Raw genomic sequence first — 21,063 nt, 5'->3', positions numbered from 1 at the left:
TACATATGGAATTTATTTATTGTAGCAATACCTTTATAATGGAGAAAATCCATGGTTAATACAGCTATCAAATAACTAAGCAGCTTCAGTTAGTTAAGTGAAATAAGTAAATAAATCAAATATATGGTGCATATTGGAAGAAAGTTCCACATTTAAAAGGTAGGAAACATTATATTCTAACAAATACATCTACCACACACATGGCTGCTTACTTTATCTTAATAATCACATAGATATATAAAAATAACTGATTGAATAATTGTTAATTTAATTTTTTTCACCCCTAATATACTGCTATAGTGTGATTAAACATAAGTAGGTGGTCATGTTCTTCCAGTTTGATGGGGGCATATTAATTTCTTTCAGGCACTGGCATTATAACCGAAGCAATGCTTAGTTGGTCATGACAAAAATTCTTAACTGAAAAATTGTTTGACCACTATCTACAGAAAAGCATTTCATTTGTTCAAATGACAAAGTTATAAAAAAGCAGACATTGAGGTTACTGGTCTGTTTAATTGTGAGAAATATACATAAGTTTTGGCTCTGAAGGCATCAAATTCTAAAATTCACCATCCTAAACAGTGTAAATAACTTCTGGAAATCAAGATACAAATGAGTCTGGCATTCTGTTTGATTCCAGTGTGTGCATGGCAATGTTCAGACCACTAATACATAGGTAGTTTTGTATATTCAGATATTATCCATGGCTTTCATGACTTATTACGATACACTTTATTCAGATCCATTTACTGAGATATTAGCTGTACCACTGTAAACGTTCAAGGGATTTTACTTCCAAGGCAACAACCTGGGTGGAAATTTTGGCAAGAAATGGTGTCATTTCATACAAATAAAATATTTAAAAAAATATATTAAAATTGAATACAATTGTTCTCCACAAATGAAGTAGTGATTTATTTAAAAAATACAAAAGATGCTTTATTTTTTTATGAGTACAATTACTGAGTCCTTGTGTTTGTACATAATATTTGAAACCTATGGCATCACATGACCCTCCATTTAGAGCACTTTCTTGCAAGATAAACTGAACTCTGGAACAAACCATACAGGAACAAATGCAACCAATCTTGGCAGTTATGCTTAAATGTTGTTACTGAGAAAGATGATGGTAATGTACCTAATAGGTCCAACTTGTTTAATCTCTTCTTGGTATCACCAAAATAATTGGGCCAATTAGATATTAATGCATCCTATTGTAGTCCATAAGAAAATCTTTAAATGGAGATTTGCTAAATGGTGAAGAATGTTACTTGCATTGAACAGAAAGCAATATTAAAGTCCAAACAGAAAATAAAATGTTTTTTGATTACCAAGTTAATTCTCTTGGCTTTTGTGTAGGATGACAAAGCAAACACATGCGATTCACCTTGTTCCAGAAACATCACCTGCACTAAAATTTTCCATTATTTAATTAAAATGCAATTATTTTTAAAAAGATACAAGATGACCTGTGCTGATTTTTGTATGTTGTTTCCAGGTTAGCCTAAAATATACAAGATAGTCTTGGTACATCTAAACTAGCAACTAATATAAAATGAAGGAAATAGATAAGATAACTTAATCTGTGCAATAATATCTACAACAAAAGTCCAGTACTTCCAACAAGGACTGAATGTCTCCACCCAAAATATACATTTGTCTTTGTAAAATACATTTTTCTACTAAATCTGAGCCAAGTGATATTCATTGGGGGCAAATGTATTCTGAATGGAAATTCAAAAAAGGTAAATTTATTGAAAAAGAATTTGTCTCCTTGAGTGTTTCACCATCAGCATACAAGATAACAGCTGTAATGTTTTTCTCTGCGTTATGACTTGGCAAGTGTAGTTGCAGTAAACAGATAGCCACCCATTCCACTCATCTGAATTTTGGGATGTGTCCTTTGAGGTAAAACCTGGAAAGAAAATAAAAATTATATTATTTCAGCAAGATTTAAATATGTATATTATATAGATAAATAATTGTTTCAGCAACATAAATTATGTTTATGAACACCTTTGAACTGATTCAGTTTTTTGAGAAGACAGCAGCTATCTCTTTCTTAACAAGAGTACCATGAATGTTACATTATAGGCCTATGCTATGTTTAATAGTACCCTCAGTAGGGAGCCTGGTGGCCAAGTGGTCTGAAGCACTCATCTTTCCAATCACTGTCATCTCACCTCTGTCCATCTGGGTTTGAGTCTCAGGCTCAGCCAATTTGGGTATGTACGAATGCTTGCTATTACCTCCGGTGGGTAAATGATTCATACTGGGGTTTTTTCCAGGGTTCTTTCTCCAACAGTTATACCAGCTGCCATGCATAGCCTGTCATGCACTAAAATCTGGTATCAAAACCAAAAAACCCCAGCTACAACAGTACTCTATTTATGCAACAGTAAGACTGGAGATTACTGACCAACAAGTCTCAATGACCTGGACTTATGGTTAAGGTAGGCAGTCGTAAACTAAACTTACTGTTGTTGTGTATATTTAATTTGCTTTATTTGTTAGTTTTTCTGTAAAATTTTGTTTATTTCATTATATACTATTGAAAATGTAACATTGTATGTTGGACCTGGTCTCGTCCAAAATCAAGTTCACTTTCAACCTGACCCGAATCAATGATTTTGGTTTTGTAAACATGTTTATCACAAATCAGAGTCTAGATTTTGGAAATTCCCCATTAACTGCCAGGTATACATATTGTTTACTACACATTTTATGTTATAATTTTAGTAACAGACTTCTAATTATAACCAAGATTTTCTCTGTAAACATTGGGAGCATTTTGGAAGGTTATTTTCTATTAGGTAATGGTTTTTTGGAAAATGCTAATTGTGACCTGAGGTCAGGTGTATAATCTCATTTTTCTATAAATTAATAATCTTGTTTTTCTAGAAATTGATTATTCCTGCTATAAGATCTGAGCAGAATCAATTGTATTACTGTTGTGTTCAGCAGTTCATTTGAGCTGGAATTTTATTTATTCAAATCATTGTATTCAAATTATTATTCTTTGGAAATACATCAAAAATAATATTCTTGGAACTAGAGACTTGAAGTTATACTGAAATTTCAACCAAGTATTTATTCTTGGATTGTATTATCATGATCCAAAAAAAGATTGTTGTCACATCACTGCAACACAGGCCACCACAGGCACATGAGCACTTCCAGTGTTGGATTAAATTTAGATTTCCACTAAAGTTTGTTCAGATCTTTAATCATTAAGACTTGTGTCTGTAATTCTAGGATTATTTGGGATTTAATTCACAATACCGTAAGTTCCTTTTTTATTTTTCACTTTGTATTTAAGGGAAATAAATTAATTGTTGAGATTTACAAAGCTTATTGCTTCTCACTCTTTTCTATTACTTGTTTTAAGACCATAGAGTCACAATACTGTGCAGAAACAATTTTCTTTTTATACTGGTTAGGACCATGGCCTTGAAACCCAGAATTTAGAGATTTCTTTATTTGCCCAAGTGCATGTCATTCACATTTTGCATGGAACTTTCTCTAGAACAAAAATTACTGTACAGTAAAACCTGTTATGAGAAACTGGCCCTTCTGCAAACAAAAAAACGGTCTCTCAAGACAGGTGGTCTCTCATGACAGGTTTTGTACAAAAAATGACCAGTTTCCAAGGTCCAGTTCAGAACAATTTAAAGAAAGATAATCACAATCACTGTATATATATTATATTCTTAATTAATATTTCTGGCAAAAATATTGTATGCATTCATCTGAAAACAAAATTATACAGCAATAAAGACATACTTCTATCATTAAACATGAAATCACATTTACATTTAAAGATATGTGATGTAGAACTATGTCATTCTGCAAAAACATTTTATTCTTTCAGTTATAGTGACCTTGACTTTTGATCTTCTGACCCAAATATTTGATCTTGTATGTGATATAGAACTCAAACTGTGTGGAAACCATTATTCTCCTTTTTCTGATTGGGTTCTTCTGGCCTCAAGTACATCCTATCCACAAAGTATGTGCGCAAACCATTTTTCTTCTTTCAGTCACAGTGACCTTGGCCTTTGAGCAATTGACCCCCAAACCAACAGGTTCTTTCTTAACCCAAGTGCAAACCAGCCACAAAGTTTGTTAACTGCAGATGGTGATAGCATGACTTATTGTGCTGAAATAAAATGGGTAACACAGATCTGCCGAGTCCGTCTCAGTAAGGCAGTTGATTTTTTTCCGTAAGTTTGACCAGTTTTCAGTAAGGTGCAACAAAATATCATAAACTGCTATTGTAAAGCTGGAAAACTTAATTAAAAGTTCAGTATTCAGAACACGCAGCAATGATAAACATTATGTTAAACTGAAAAGTTTGTAAAGTACGCTTAGACTTTATTTACCACTAGTACAGATGCACAAATTTTAGTTCCAAACCCTATGCAGCTCAATGGCTTGTTGCTGTCTCTCAACTTGACGTGATTCTTAGAAAAATCTTTTTTCCATTTCACATGACATAATTGTGTCCCTTGCAACTTTTATTCACAAGGATCTGAATATTCCTTTTTAGTTTTCTGTGTTGATTATTAACATTTTTCAAGAGGTATATTTCCCTTTTGTCTTAAGCATGCATTGCTTGCTGGATAACATTTTTTAAAAAATTCTATGATCAAAAGTTTGATCATGCAGATGCTTCGTATGAACAAATAGGTGCAGTTTAAAGCACCTGATGTGCTGCTGCAAAGTTAGTCTAATTCCCTGACCAATTTCACTACTTCTAATATGAAACCCGGATCCAAATCAAACAAAATTTCCAGATTTTTTGGCAAGGATCATTTTTTCGTAGTTTTTGCTTTTATGCCATAAGTCCATATTTTAAGGATAATTTTCGTAAGACTTAAGGCAAAATTGTAAGAGTTAATAGGTCTGGGTAACAGACAGGCAGATGGAGAGTCATAATATCAATATGATCTGCCTTATGTAGGTTGTATAAAAAAAATGTATCATAGAACACATGGTGGTCAGCTTAAATAAACAGATATCATGGGATGCTTGCATGATGCATACTGGATACAAATGGGATAAATTATGAATACACAATGCAATATCTAAAGTGGAATAGTCTCTAAAGAATATTCCAATGCAATATACAATCATCAGGTCCATCTATATAACTGTTAGTGCCACCAAAGATTAAGACATCAATAACTGAAATCTCCACAATAAGCTACTGTTTATCATTGATTCACATGACAAATAGACAATCATGATGCCAGCCACCAGTACATCCTTGCATCAGACAAATAACCAATCATGATGCCAGCCACCAGTACAGCCTTGCATCAAATAGCTGATCATGATGCCAGCCATCAGTACAGCCATGCATCAGACAAATAGCCGATCATGATGCCAGCCACCAGTACAGCCATGCATCATTGCCTGTTTACTTCTTGTTTCTTTGAGCATGAGAACTGTCATACAAAGAGAGCTCTGACACCATGACCAATTTTACATTGCAACTTCAGCAACCGTTGCTTAATTTCAATAAAATTTTCACTAAATACCCATAAGAGTTTATGATGAAGTCTTGAAAGAAAAGATTTTAGAAGCTGATATGCTAATCAGCATGGAGATAACAGTCAATAAGTCCTAACCTGGTACTCCCTTAGCCATGCCTCACTTAATCTGTAGTTGACCATTCCACCTTCTTCCCTCAAGGATACACCACAGTCCATTAATGCCTGAAGAGAAAAGAGACTTTGTCACTATGAGTTAAGACATCCTTTCACAAGGAAACCTGAAAATGAATATTATACTCCATAGTGACGTAACGGTATACTCGTAAAAATTATGTTATCAATTACACCTTGAACTCTTTATTAATAAAAACTGCTAGAAATGCTATGCCGTTGTGGCCACTAAGTGTATGTTTCTTGGATGGTTGGTTTTAACAGCACTTGTAATACATTGTTATTGGAGCTAAGTGGATTTCTCCGCAAGTAAACTAAGGCAGCAAAAAGTATCCAAAACAACATAACTTGGTTATTGAATATAAAATACATCCACAAAATAAATGTAAATAAATATCTGTTTACATAGCAAAGATGTTAAATATATTGGTCTATGTTTATTTTGATAAATTGTTCAGTTATGTAGCAGGTAATAAAGCAGATATTTAATACCTGCAAGTCCCAGATTTACAAATTATCATAGTCAATGTACAATAATAGGCCTTTTTAAGCTTCTAGACAATCATTATATACAGCACAAACTGAAATTTACATGTTGTGTTGCTCACAATCTTTAAATGACATTTGAGTTGTTCTCAATAATTTATGGTGTAAATGCATCCTGCGAGTGAGGTGAAACATGTGAAACGACAAAATTGAACAGAATTTTGATGGTACAATCACTTGCCTCACATGATCAGAGATATTAATAACTTAAACACTCCTGTGTGAAAGGCATGGTGTAAATAAAATCAATTAAGAACAACACTGCAGTAATAGTATATGCATGTAAATGATAATGAACAATCAATTAGCTTAAACCAAGCTGGCTTGTACACAAGTTTATGATGATAATATTAATATCCTGGCTTGAGAATTTCTTACAAAACAAATATGTCATGTTAAGTAATTATTAATATCATGGCATTTTTCACAATTTACAAAGTCTTGCAAGAAGTCACTGTCAACAGAATCATTCAACACCAATTACTGTACTACAGCAACATTTGCACAAAGCATCAATGCTTACCATAAATCAATCCAGTCAAAATGGTTTATCATTTCTGCATACCTCCAAGACACAGTTAACCTCAATTATACATACGGGGCCCTGAGTGACTGAGTGGTCTAAAGCGCTCTCCATTACAGATCACTGCCATCTCACCTCTGTCTGCGTGGGTTCGAGTCTCAGATTCGGCTAATGTGGGTATGTGAGAAAGCTTGCCAGTAGCTTCTCGTGGGTCGGTGGTTCTTTCCAGGGGTTTCCCGAGTTCTTCCTCCACCATTAATACTGGCCGCCATGTATAGCCTATTGTGTGCTGAAAAATGGCGTTAAACCCTACAACAACAACAACAACAACAACAATCAATTATACATACCAAGATCTTACTTCAATACACAAACAAAATATGTGATCAGTTCTGCACACAGATGTCTTACTCTGACAAAGTCAAAACCAGCTATCAAATCTGCATACCATGGTCTTACTCCAAGACGTCAACAATACACTGCTCTTTCTTCAAGCTAAGGAATAAATGTGCAATGGTTTTCATCAGTATATAAGAGAGAAAAGATCAACGGCTTACTTCCTTGAACTGGGAGTACACCACTATGGGTCTTGATGGAGCCACAAATTTCATTAGGGCCTTAACAATTGGTGTTGGGTGGAGCTTGCTGGCAACGATCAAGCTATAAAAGACAACATTGTGAAAGCTTTTATAGCAGTATTATTAGCATTAAGATTAATATTAAGACTAATAATAAGATTAGTATCATGATAGGTATTAGGATTAAGATTATTATTAATGAATGGTAGTAAGATTAATATTAAGAATAGTAGTAAGATTAATAAGATTAATATTAAGATAAATATTAAGATTAGTATTAAGACTAATAATAACATTAGTATCAAGATAAGTATTAAGGTTAAGATTAGTGTTAATGAATGGTATTAAAATTAGTATTAGATTAATATTAAGATTAGTATTAAGATAAATAGTAAGAGTTGTATTAAGATTAGTATTAAGATAAATAGTAAGATTTGTATTAAGATTAATATTATGATTAGTATTAAGATTCATATTATTAGTATTAAGATTCATATTATTAGTATTAACATTCATATTAAGATTATTATCAAGATTAGTAAGGTAGGTTCAATAAAATCTCTTTATTAAAGTATCCACACTTCCTGAAAAATGACTGAATGTAACTACATATGTAAAAGATGGAACTGGAACTTTTTTTTATTCATCTTCAAGGGGAGAGGACATGGAAATTATTAAGTTGAGAAAAACAGAAAAGTATGCTTTGCAGTATATTTCTGGATTTGTACAATACAACTAATATTTGACAATAATGCAGCTGTCTTGAAACTAATAACAAAATTTTTAATAAATTTTCAATTATGAAATGTTTTCTTTACAAAGACTTCAGTCAATTCATAAAGTGAATATCTTTTTTAAATCCTGGTGCTATACAGCCTTACAGTGCTGGTGTGCCCTAAAATCCCAAATGATGAAATCCAAGACTCATAGCTCATCAATAGTAATGCAGATAATAATGTCCATCTTCACCCAGTAGGGTATTGAAGAAGTTACCAAGCAACTAATTTTATTTTACATCTAAGAACATCCAACTCTTCAGAGTAATATTTTACTCTGACAAATCGTCTATCAATGTTTAAGAAATGTAAATATAATCCTTTATTTAATCTATTAATAAATTTGAACATTTAGGAACCAGAAAATAGATTCAGTGCTTAACAGTGAACCATATTGCAGAAAAGTCATTTATATAGCATTTCAATTACAGACACAAATGGGGCCCCCGAGTGGCCGAGTGGTCTAAAGCGCTCACCATTACGGATCACTGCCATCTCACCTCTGTCTGCATGGGTTCGAGTCTTGGATTTGGCCTATGTGGGTATGTGAGAAAGCTTGCCAGTAGCTTCTCGTGGGTCGGTGGTTCTTTCCTGTGTTTTTCCGGGTTCTTCCTCCACTGTTAATACTGGCCGCCATGTATAGCCTATCTTGTGCTGAAAAATGGCATTAAACCCCACAACAACAACAACAGACACAAATGTTTTTGTTGGAGTTAACAAGATTATTAAATGTTCAAATTTCCAGTTCAACTCGTTTCACTGTGTCTGATATGTCTCAGGAATTAGCAAAGATTAGTGACAATGAACAGCTAAAATGATGAAGAATGACCAATGGCATCCTAAGTTTATTCCTGAAACAAATTTAGAGTTAGGGTAGAGAAGGCAATGTTTCAACAACTCCAACACACATGCAATTTTAATTAGACTCATTAAGAGATAACATTTACAGATGCCACTGATCCATACCACCTATATCAATCTCAGTTCATTCTGAGGAACACACACACACACACACACACATACATCCAATTTTAATTAGACTCATCAAGAGATAACACTTATGGATGCCACTGATCCACACCACCTATATCAATCTCAGTTCATTCTGAGGAACACACACACACACACACACACATTTGAAACCTTTAATTCTGAAACAGCTCTCGTTAAGCTGAGCATCACTGTCAGATCAAGAAACTTAATACCAAATGTCAAATTCCATTCTAAGACTAACAAAACACTCCTGCCCAATCAGTTTTGTTGTGCCACATGTCGAGCATCATGTAATCACCTATGTAATATGTTTATTTGTAAGAGTCAATTTAAAAGTAAAATGACACTTGACAAGTTTTCACTATTTAACATAAACTTAAGTTTACATTTGAAGTTGGACATTATTTTCACCAAATTTTAATGAAAATTTCAATAAGTACTCAACAGTATTGTTTAATATTGTGTTTTTCTAACCAGAGTGTAATGAATAATTTACACAGATGACCACTATGAAGAATTTAGTAGCCTCCAGAATTCACTGTAAACATTAATATCGCACAATATTAATTCAGACTAAAGTGATCTTGACAATGAAAATGTTGCTGCCTTTTCTAGCATTTTTTTTGTTGCAATTCCTTATCTTTACTTTTTAACTTATAAGATTTAAAATTTATAAATTTTAAATGTTCGGTTTTAATTACCACTCTATTGCCCGTACTGTCCTGACATATATATATATGTGTGTGTATATATATATATATATATATATATATATATATATATATATATATACACACACACACATACATACATACATGCATACATAACTGTTAACATGGCACAAAAGACATAAAACAATAAAAATGAACATTATTTTCAATGATATCCAAATAGAGGTAGAAGTTGATAAATAAAATAAGAGATTAATTTTTTTTCTTTTAATTATTGTTCTTAAAATCTGCTTCTGAAGCTATTACCATTGTCCACCCCTATAAGCCAGATTTTACTGGGTAAATACACCGACTGAAAACTTTGCAGTGACAGCTTGTAGTACAAGCATAGTTCATGCATCAATAATTAACTTGATTAGTACCAGCATACAAAGCCATACTTCATAAGCATGCAGGTCACAACATTTCTTTATTGTAATGGTACACTCATCTGATTCCTATACTCAGTCACGCTAATACTATACAGTTAACCTCGTCAGTCAACCTATAACAAGATGCACTGCAGTCATTAATATGGAAGGTTTACCACAGCAAAGACATATTTATTCCTAATTCACAATGCACTGGTCAGAAAGGGCACTCTGCGTAACCTAGGATGACTATAATTGGGGAGAATTAATGGTATGAGTTAAACACAAATACTTCACCCATGTTAGTAAAGCATAAATGTGGGTCACAGTGACCTTGTTTGGATGTAATGGTATACAACTAACAGAGATGCTTGACCTAATCCAGTAAAATGTTAACTGCAGGTCACAGCATTTCTTTACTGTAGTGGTACTTAGATGTATACAATCATCTAGTGTAATGATACAAACATGAATGGTACAGAAAGAAGAGCTAAAATGACAAAAATGAATATACTTTTGTACAATAACAAGAGGAAATCTGACCAAAGTTGGCTTAGCATGAAATAAGTCACAATGACCTAATTTCAAGATGCATCATCTCACAAAGTTTCAAGAATCCTAGTATAACAGTACTGTGCAGAAGGTCAAAAAAGAAAATAAACTATGTGGTCATGACACAAAATCGTAACACAAACCAGTATAATGTGAATTGTTGGTCTGTGACGATATTTGTAAGGGTACAATCTTTTAGTTGAAGAATTCTAGCACGAACATTACAGAAAGAAGAACAGAGCAATTTATATAAGCACAGAAAGAATTTTCTGTACAACAAGGAGGAAAAGATGTCATTTAATAGATGCTAATGAAAAGTTAAATATGGGCCATAGTGACCTACTTTTCAGATGAAGGTATAGTAACAATCCTATCAACTAGTTTCATGATTCTGGGTGTAAAGTGAAAGGGAAACTGAAACAGACAAAGCAAATGTTTTCGCCAAAATGATGAATTTTTAAGAGGACTTACAACAGTGCAGATGTGGCAACACTATTATCAGTGACAGAAGTATTCTGTACATGTGTTTTGCTTTTCACAACAACAAAAAATACTTGTGCAGGTATTTCATAGCAAATTATAAGGATAAATTTATAGGTTGCTACTACTACCTGATTAAACCTATGGACTAGTAAAAACACTTCTTTTTAATGAATATATATTGCCAACAGCAGATTCATGTGTGTCTCTGAAGTTTGTCAAAATGTACAATACATGGTTAAAATCAGCAAAATGTTAAGGATATGCACATACACACACAGTGTGTGCAGAAAACCTTTTGGGCAAGAGTTAAATGCAAGAGCTTTATCTAAGCCAGTAAAATGTGAAATGTAGGTCATGGTAAACTTCTTCTGTTGTAAGGGTATAGTACTAAGAGAGGCTTGTACCCTCATCTAGTTTGGGGATTCTAGTATTAAATAAACCAAACTGAACCAGTCATGGATGAATCAAATTTTGTCACAGTGGCCTACTTTGGTGATGTGGGTGAAGTGCTTGTCATGATGCATCCCTTAATCATTTCAGGATTCCAGTATAAGAGTATGTAACAAACATGCAAAACAATTTAACCAAGAATTCATGTTCAAATTAGCTCCCTCCACAACTTCCCCAGGGGTAGGTGCTATGCCACCCACTCCAAAATGTTGCCTTGGACCTAGGAAGAAAGAATGGTAGAGATTCAGTGATGCTGTACAGTAAAATATGTCTTAAGAGACCAGTGATTGAAGAGCCCACCTGTCTTAAGAGACCTAATTTATAAAGAACAAATTTACAGATCATATACTGTCATGACCTGTCATAGGGACAACCTGTCTTTTGAGATCATGACGTTTTACAGATGGGGTAGTCTTTCAAGATAGGTTCTACTGTATGTGCTTTTATCTGTGCTGACACTAACACTGGTGATTGGGGAAGTACACTGGCTATCATCTACTTTATACAGGTGTACTAAACAATGTGTGACTTTAATGAAGTTAACATGTTAATGAGCAGGAGGAGCAATGTCAGCAGTTTCTAAATCAAAAGCTAATAACTAAGACACTGAACAGATAAATCGTACAGATGATGAAATAAATGTCTACATTAAGTAAAACAAGGACAAATATTTATATTTACCTACCAGTCAAGTTGTCCCCTTTCGAGTAAATCGCGTGCATCTTTCCATTCTTTTGCTCTCTGTTCTTTTCTAACCTTTCTTTCAGATTCATCAAGAGTTCTTTTACCTTCTGTTTTATTTTTACCAACTGATTTTTCACACAACTTGTCAGCATCACTGTCTTCCACATCTGTCCTTTTCTCAGAAATATCATTTTTTTCTACAATTAATGCATCACAGACATCTTTGTTTGCATTAGGCTCCAAATCCATCTGTTCTGAGGTGTCTTTTGTGCTTTCATCTGAATTTGATATACACGTATTATTAACGTCATGTGTAGTTTTCTGTAGAGTTAATGTATTAACCTGGTTAAGTGGAAAACTGTACAGCGTTTTCATCATTTCCACTGGAAAATCATAACTCTCAACAGCAGTTCTGCAAACAGAAAGTGGAGAAAAAATACATCACTGATTTCACTGGATGCACTTAAAAAACTTTGATTCCTTAATTGATTCTGGACAAATATATGCTGAACCATGGTGCAAACAATTGCATAATTAATCTTCATGTGAGTAGCCAGATGCTGAGAACAAACTGTAGCCCATTTTCAAATTAATTTTTGTTCCTGCAATCCTTTTTTTACTTTACATTTAAACATTTTGTCTTTATAAAATTTAAAAGTTTAACTTTTAATCAGCATAATACAGATAGTATTGATAACAACATCTTCAAGATGCCCATTGTGATGGCTATATTAGATGAAAGATTGGTGACATTTTTATTTAGGACCAACCAGATATCATAAGACATCTTCTGGCCAAAACCCCAGGTCATTATGACTTCCCATTTCAGAACAGTGAAAACCAGATGACTGCCAAGGTGGCCATAATGGATTTCAGACCAGCATAATTTTCATCAAGTGAGTCTTTTGGTGAAAACCGCATGTTCAGAAGAAGAAGCAATAACAATAATTTCATGATGGCTGTTGTTATGGCCATAATTGATGTCAGACTGCCAACATTTTCATTAAGGATCAACTAGATTTTGGAATGAATGTATGTGTAAAATTACTCAGCATTTCTCCAAGCAGTTTAGGAGAAATAGTGATAATAAATTTGTACTGAGAGTCAGAATGACACCCCGATGAACAACTGAGAAGACGCCATCCTGTAGTCTCTTTCGGTTTATGATCATCTGAGCTAAAAAAGAAGTCAATAACTTTGTTTTATAAACTTTTTCAATAATCATTTTTAGAATCTGCTTAAAAGCACTGTCTAACACTAGAAGCACAATTTTAATAGCTGAAACTCAAAGGTAACCTTAGAGTGTTCACATGTCAATAATTACCTTAATTACCACCACAACTGTTTTTAAATTGAACTTTGAAGTCACAATTCATCTTCAATTACACTCACATTGCAAAGCTAAAATTACTTTGATACATACCTGTTTGGAATAATTTTCTTACATAACTGTTTGGTATATTTTCCCTACATACCTGACCTGTTCAGTATATGTTTCCCACATACCTGTTCAGTATGCTTTTCCTACATACCTGTTCAGTACACTTCATACATACCTGTTCACTACACTTTCATACATACCTGTTCACTACACTTTCATACATACCTGTTTGGTATACTTTCGTGATATATATGGATCACCTGGCCAAAACCTATTATGAAGCAAAACAAAAGTTTCAAATCAATTTAAACAGCTTGATGACTTCTCTAAGACAGCTTGTAAATATATGTACCAGCAAACCTCTAAAGATAATAAACTGGAGACCATACTATTAATTATAGCAATGGACTACTATACCATTTATGGAAAATTGTATATACTACAAATCTCTTTGCATAAATACAAAATGTGTTGCTTCCTTGTGTTCTCCCCCCCAAACAACCGGGGGCCCTGAAAGGCCGAGTGGCTAAAGCGCTCTCCGTCATGGATCACTGCCATCTCACCTCTATCTGCATGGGTTCAAGTCTCTGGCTCGGCCAATTTGGATATGTGAGAAAGCTTGCTGGTAGCTTCTCGTGGGTCGGTGGTTTTTTCCGATGTTTTCTTGGGTTCTTCCTCCACCATTAATACTGGCCACCATGTATAGCCTATCTTGTGCTGAAAAATGGCATTAAACCCTATAACAACAACAACAACAAAACATTTTGAATTCCTAATTAATACAATCCATTGTTACTGAATAACAACAAATGTGTGCAAACAATAGCATGTTTGTTTGCCAAGTCATCAAATATATTTAAATTTATTACAAAGGAAAACAGCCCAAATGTATTACAATGTTGTGAAAGTGTCAGCAGTGAACTGGAACTACATTCTTTTGTTCATACTAGTATTTAATAATTATTCACACTTTATTAACAACTTTTTAAACACCTGAAATGCTGTCTAATAAGTATATTTTATCATTATAACTTATTGTATGGATTTTGATTAGGCCATTGTCTGTCCATCTGCCTGTCAAAATGTTTACCTATCTATCCCCACCTATAAACAAGCAAATAATAATGAACAGTTAAATTTTTCCTGCCAATCAGTTTTGATCATTCAGTAAGCTGATGAAGAGACTGTATTGATCAGCAAGCAAGTCACAAAAAGATCTTATCCACATAATAGCAGATAAAACAGATGAAGAACAGAAGATGACTACACTGTTCAAGATAGCAGGCAAAATATCAACTAGAATAACTCTTTATGCAGAGAAGACACCTTTAAAATGCATCTGAGTTCCACTTTGCCTACTGATTTGGCGATGACCCCAAGTGTAACATGGCTTTTGAGTCGCACCTTTCTTATTACCCCAACACAGTTTCTTATTAATCAGAGATCCAGGATTTATGATGCACCTTATCAAGGTTTCAACTTATTAATGAACATTTCCCATGGGGTCCTAAAATACACAGCATTCATAAGATGGACCTATTTGGGACAGAGAGACACTCTTCTAGTCATCTGCAGTGATGCTGCCAGGAATTATTGGGAGAGGGGGAACTTCCCTTTTTGGCTTCTAAAAAGGGAGAATCCATGGGGAAATTACTGGGTGGTATCCATAACACTAACAGGTGAAACTCCTTTTTTCCCTTCCATGTACCCAGTGCTCCATTTAAATTCAAATCTTCATGTGAGCCACTGTTTCTGATTGCAGTGTGAATGTTAAGGCTGTGCAGAAAAACCCTTCTCACAAACTGTGGTTTGGTAAAGAATGCATATGGTTAGCTTTTGTAGCTCTAACAAGACCACAAAATTTTGACTAAATTATTTCTTGTTCTTTGGGGATTCACCACATACAGTATGAGTCAGAGCAGACTCTAATCTCGAGAAACTTGTGTCCATTTGATCAGAGGTCCCTGGGGATGCATCCATATTGTAATAGTCTTAATGTTATCAATTACACATTCAATTCATTAGGATCAACTTTGTGAACAGAATTATGAACATAAGACACTACTGAGTGACAAGCTTGCAAGCAAACAAACAAATAAAAGAATAAATAAATAAGTTTTATATCTTTTTGCAAATGTCTTGTGAAAAAGCTGCTTTCACAAACTCTGAACAAGATATGTGTAGATAATGCTTAGATTATTGCTGTTTTTCACCTGTATCAAGAACAGAATTTTTCAAAAGATTGTGTTTCTTTTAACAATATTATACAATATATATGTGCAACACTGCAATATTTAGTTTCTGAACCTTCATAGAGCAGTCTGGTGTAGATCATGGAATAATATTCCATTCTGTTGACCACAGGAAAAACAATATTTATAATTTTAATCAACATTCATTTGCAAAAGAATGCATTACATATTTACTTCTACCTCAAACACACTCATTTCTCCCTTTATTATCTGGAGGAGAGGTCAGTTTTCACATGATTCTATTTTTAATCAGAGCCCTCAATTTCGTAAGAAGAAATAATCTTAACGCAACTAAAGAATAAGATGTCATCTTGTACCACTGCAATCATTACGATGATAAATCCAAGTCTGCTTTTATCTTTTAACTTAGGACTGTTCCATTAAAACATACATGGGACACAGGGAAGGCACTTTTAAAGTGGGGTACTCACTCATAGATGCAATTTAGAAATTTCTTATAATTTTAATATGAACTCTATGAAATCAAAGTACCCTGGCATATATTTTTTTTAAACTGCCTTTCCTGGGTACCATGTATGTTCAAATGGAACAGCCCTTACATATGAGTATCTGAAACTGTGACTGAAAGGGTCAAAAATGAGACTGAAAGGGGTCAAAACTTTTACATACCACCTAATCTTTCTATGACAGCACCCACTACAAGTCCCTGACACGTGTCAACTACTGCAACGGTTATACCAGCATGAATGTTTCCATAGGTTAGTATCTGGGCCAGTGTGTCCACCCGCAAGTAACTGCAGATTGAGAAAAACATACATCATAGTGCTTCAAGGTGTATGTACATGGGGTTTGCTGTAATACAGCTGGGGGCATGCAGTACTAAAATTTTCACCTTTCTGCCAAAGTAGAGCAAAGTAATGGAAAAATATGGAGAAATGAGTCAGAAGTAAATATTAGCAAAAAAAAGTTCATCAGTATCTTGCATTTCACTTGCTCTCCAAATTAAATTGTATTAAAATACACAAAATACTAATTATACCTAATGAAACAATCTGAAACTTACTACCTAAAATCTGAAAAATGACTTCATAATCTTACTAGCATTACACAGTAATCTCAAAATAGGTAACTGCTTCTAAAAATAGATTACTAAACTCAACCAAGCCAAAATCATCTCATCCCATTTAATTTTCAGGTAAAATTTGCACGATTTTTAGTCTGAAAAATACAGTTGGATTTGAGTCTAAATCCATGCATTTCAGATTTGTATACTTGGCATTAAAAATATAACACCAAGCATATTCATAAATACAAGAATTTACTAAGTCAGCAGCAAAGATGGCTACACATCATTTTTCTTTTGTTTAGTTTTATAACTAAAAGCTACACAAGATCCACTGTTTTAGGCAGAAAATGGGGTAGTGGGGGCATGGCAACATCAAATGGGCTTTCCCAGTGTGATGATGCAGAATTTCGCCGACAAGGACTATAAAGAACTTACAATACGGTGCAGAAACCCATTAGAGCCACTGTGATCTTGACCTTTGACCCCAAGGACAATAGTTGTCTATCTTATCTACTGTGCGTGAATAGCCTTCTAGCATGAATCCTAAATCAGACAATTGTATAGATTCCTGTGAACATTATGTCTTTCAACATTCTTAACAATGCTGCTGCTGCCATTACTAACCACTGTTAATGCACGGAGACAAAATTAAGAACACAATACCATAAATGGCACATTTTATGCTCACCCTTTGCTTAATAGTCCTCTATGTAGATAAAAAGCACTTTTCTCACTTTAGCTAGTGACCTTGACCTTTAATCTTTTGATACCAAAATCAACAGGCTTCTTCCTTACCAAATTTGTAGACCATCCACAAAGTTTGGTAGAGGTCTGTGATGTAGAACTAATGTTATTTTGCAGAAACTTGTGTTCTTCTTTTAGCCACTGTGATCTAGGGTTCTTTCCTTGTCCCAGAAGCAAGTCATCCACAAACGTTAGCAACCACAGATGATGGTGTGCTGAAGTTATTGTTCAGAAATCATATACCTTCTTTCAGTCACAGTGACCTTAACCTTTGACTTTTGACCCACAAATCAACATGGTTCTCTCTTACTCCAAGTGCTAGCCAGCTAAACGTTTTTGTGCAGAAACAAAACTGGTAATGGATAGTGTGTGTGTGTGTGTGGCTTGGATTTTTAACACAGCTTTAAAAAATTTTCAGTCATATCTCTATGATGTCTGCAGTGTGGCAGTTTATAGTGATGTTTAGCACTAGGGGACTCATGCCGCAGACATGTAGCATGATGTCCCACCCAGTCACATTATCCTGACACCAGGCTGACCAGTCCTAACACTAACTCTTAATGCTGAGCGCCAAGCGAGGCAGCTGTTAGTACCATATTTGTAAGTCTTTGGTATGACTCAGCCAGGAATCGAATCCACGACCTCCCGCATCCAAGACGGACTCTCTAAACACTAGACCACAGGAGTGGTTGGTAATGTACGTATATCAATGGATGGACAGATGAACTACATATTAACACACTATACTTGGCAGGCATATAAAAAAAACTAATAATAAGAGTAATGTACATGGTACATTATACCAGCCATGTCAATGAGATTTGAGGAAACTGTTTTCCTTTTCTACTTCTCAGTGACCTTTACCTAATACCTACTGGTACCTTTCTGGTCTCAAATGCAAGCCATCCACACTTGATCATGGTATGTGGCATAATATTTGAATAATTTTGTGGAAACCATTTTACTTGGTAGAGCCCCTGTGGCCTTTACCTTTGACCGTTTGACACCAAAATCAACAGGTAACTTCCTAGACAGGCATGTGGTTCAGAACTTGAGCAATTTTGTGGAAAAAGTTTTGTCTTTTTTTACCTCAAAATTAATAAGTGTCTTCCTGGTTATAAATGTAGGTGATAAAGAACTCAAGATATGGTTTAGAAACCATTTAGTACCACTCTGATCATGACCACTGACTCTAAGATCAGTACCTTTCTTATCTAAAGTACAAAGTTTGGTCCAGGTATCTGATATTCAAATCAAGCTACTGTGTGGAAACAGATACATCTTTCAATCCTTGTGTCCAAAACCGTCAACATTATGATTCCAAAATCCACAGTTTTCTTATGTACCCAAACATGAGCTGCTTACAAAACTTGTTAAGTCTAGTTATTGATCTGAAATGAAACTGGGAACATATGAATGAAAGAATGGACATATGGATGGAAGGACAATAGCATAACATCACATGATTCACTTTCTTGCTTTGTTTTTTCACCTATTAACAGCATTATAATGATTTAGCTTTCAACTTACATAGGCAAGACACGAATCCATAGTGTATCAAGATAAATACGTCATACACCAAAACATATTCCTGAGATTCAGTTGGATCTATTCAATGTATAATGCAGTAAATATCTTAACTACAGCACTTTGAAGACATCACATTCTTGATGCTTTTGGAAACGTTATTTCTATTACTCACCATTTATGAGCAAAACACACATGGGACAGACTAGAAACTATTCAAGAACAAAACACAATGAACATCAAGCTTAAAAATACCCTTTTCTACAACATGTCCCTCCACCGAAATCCAAGCAAACAATGAGTGCATATTTTCACGCAAAGTTAACTCATAAAAATCTTTCTTTTTTATATAAAAAATGTTATGTACCATATTTTCTGAGCACTTTTACTATACATCTCACATAATAGCCTGGTTGTTGGTCTCAGTATTGTCAACTGTAGGACATGCCTGAAAGTATTTAAAACAAAAACAAAATATAAATCAAATCACATATATCAAAATCAAAACCAAACAATTAAGAAAGTCACCCTGTTTACCATTATCTCATGTGTAATACAGAATATGTGAAAGAAATGTTGAGTTAAAGAAACAAAGAAGAGTTATGCAGAATGCAGTCTCACATATAAACCATGCTATGATATACCAACTTCCAAAAATATTAAGGCTGTTCAGTTGAGTAAACACTTGCACAGCAGCATGAAATGACATGATCTTTACACTATGACATCATCAATATAATCTCACTTTTTATTTCAGTGTATCATAGCACTTTCACCTCTGAAAGGGACTGAATGTAAAAAAAAATGATGTTGCAACTTCTTTTCTGATAAAGTACTGAAAAAGAACAATGCTTACACAATTTCAATAATCACAATCAAATTCCTCTAAAGAAAATGATAAAGTCAGCAAAATATATACAAGAAGTTTGTAAAACAACCAATTTATGACCTGCATTAAATTAGCTGCACAGGCATTCTTTTGCAGAAAATCAATGTGATCTCAATAAATATATCATACTCAAACAAGAGGCCCAGGTGAGTGTGCATGTTCACCTTGCAACTGCCTTGAGACAAATGTTTGAGGTCAGCAAGATTCTTTAAGACAACTGCATCTATTATGAAAACAACTCTTTCATGGTCACTCTATTTTCTGTATCTTTTCCATATTTAATGGATACAGCCAATATTAGAATGTCTTTTTTCCAGGATGCTAGCTGTCAAAGTGGGTTCAATTCTATCAAGCATTTTTTTTTAGATACAACTGAGGGGAGGAGGAAGTGGGATAGTAACAGCAGTCATATTTAATAGCGGAACCACATTATTTGTATAATTCTGAAAGGCATTCTAGCTTCGATACTGTCAAATTTGATCAAAGTATCTGAAGCACATTTGTCACACGAAGTTATTTAGGTTTTTTTAAAAAACTTTCTGGTAACTGTGGCCATTGGCTGATTTATACAATCTTCAAATCCGTTTATGTTAGATTACCTTTAAATTCTGCCAGGTGGTTTAAAGGAGTTTCTAGTTTTAGTAATAGCTGCCATACTTAATGTTGAATCAGCACCATCTAGAAAAAAAATAATTGGAAGCCTTTATTACAAGATTGGCTTCTGTCAAATCTGGTTATTTTCTGCTCCTAAGTTTCTGTGAAACTATCATTTTAAGCTTTTTCTTCTAATTTGATTATTGCCGGCCATATCTGATGGTGCCTCAGCATCAGCTGTTCAAAATGCAAAACCCTCTATATCAGGATGCTAAGGGGTCCCTGGTGACTGAATGGTTTAAGGTAATTGT

The 21,063-nt window shown here is 34.2% G+C and overlaps 1 protein-coding gene across 4 annotated transcripts in view; it reads right to left on the bottom strand.

The window, feature by feature from the left end:
- The window catches only part of LOC149805402 (tRNA (adenine(58)-N(1))-methyltransferase non-catalytic subunit TRM6-like), a 47,749-nt gene continuing 26,686 nt past the window's right edge, over positions 1 to 21,063 (bottom strand). For all 4 annotated transcript variants that reach the window (XM_089949938.1, XM_089949944.1, XM_089949946.1 and 1 more), the window contains exons 5-11: positions 19,637 to 19,717; positions 16,602 to 16,726; positions 13,945 to 13,990; positions 12,340 to 12,750; positions 7,299 to 7,401; positions 5,637 to 5,723; positions 1 to 1,918 (exon numbers count right to left, since the gene is read on the bottom strand). In XM_089949938.1, coding sequence (XP_089806064.1) covers positions 1,832 to 1,918; positions 5,637 to 5,723; positions 7,299 to 7,401; positions 12,340 to 12,750; positions 13,945 to 13,990; positions 16,602 to 16,726; positions 19,637 to 19,717 — 940 coding nt within the window. In that variant the 3' untranslated portion in view covers positions 1 to 1,831. The remainder of the gene's footprint in view (positions 1,919 to 5,636; positions 5,724 to 7,298; positions 7,402 to 12,339; positions 12,751 to 13,944; positions 13,991 to 16,601; positions 16,727 to 19,636; positions 19,718 to 21,063) is intronic.

Source organism: Sinohyriopsis cumingii, chromosome 2 (assembly GCF_028554795.1).
Source record: "Sinohyriopsis cumingii isolate HCF-2022 chromosome 2, ASM2855479v2, whole genome shotgun sequence".
NCBI classification, from domain to species: Eukaryota; Metazoa; Mollusca; class Bivalvia; order Unionida; family Unionidae; genus Sinohyriopsis; species Sinohyriopsis cumingii.
This window is presented reverse-complemented; position numbering and strand designations above follow the sequence as displayed.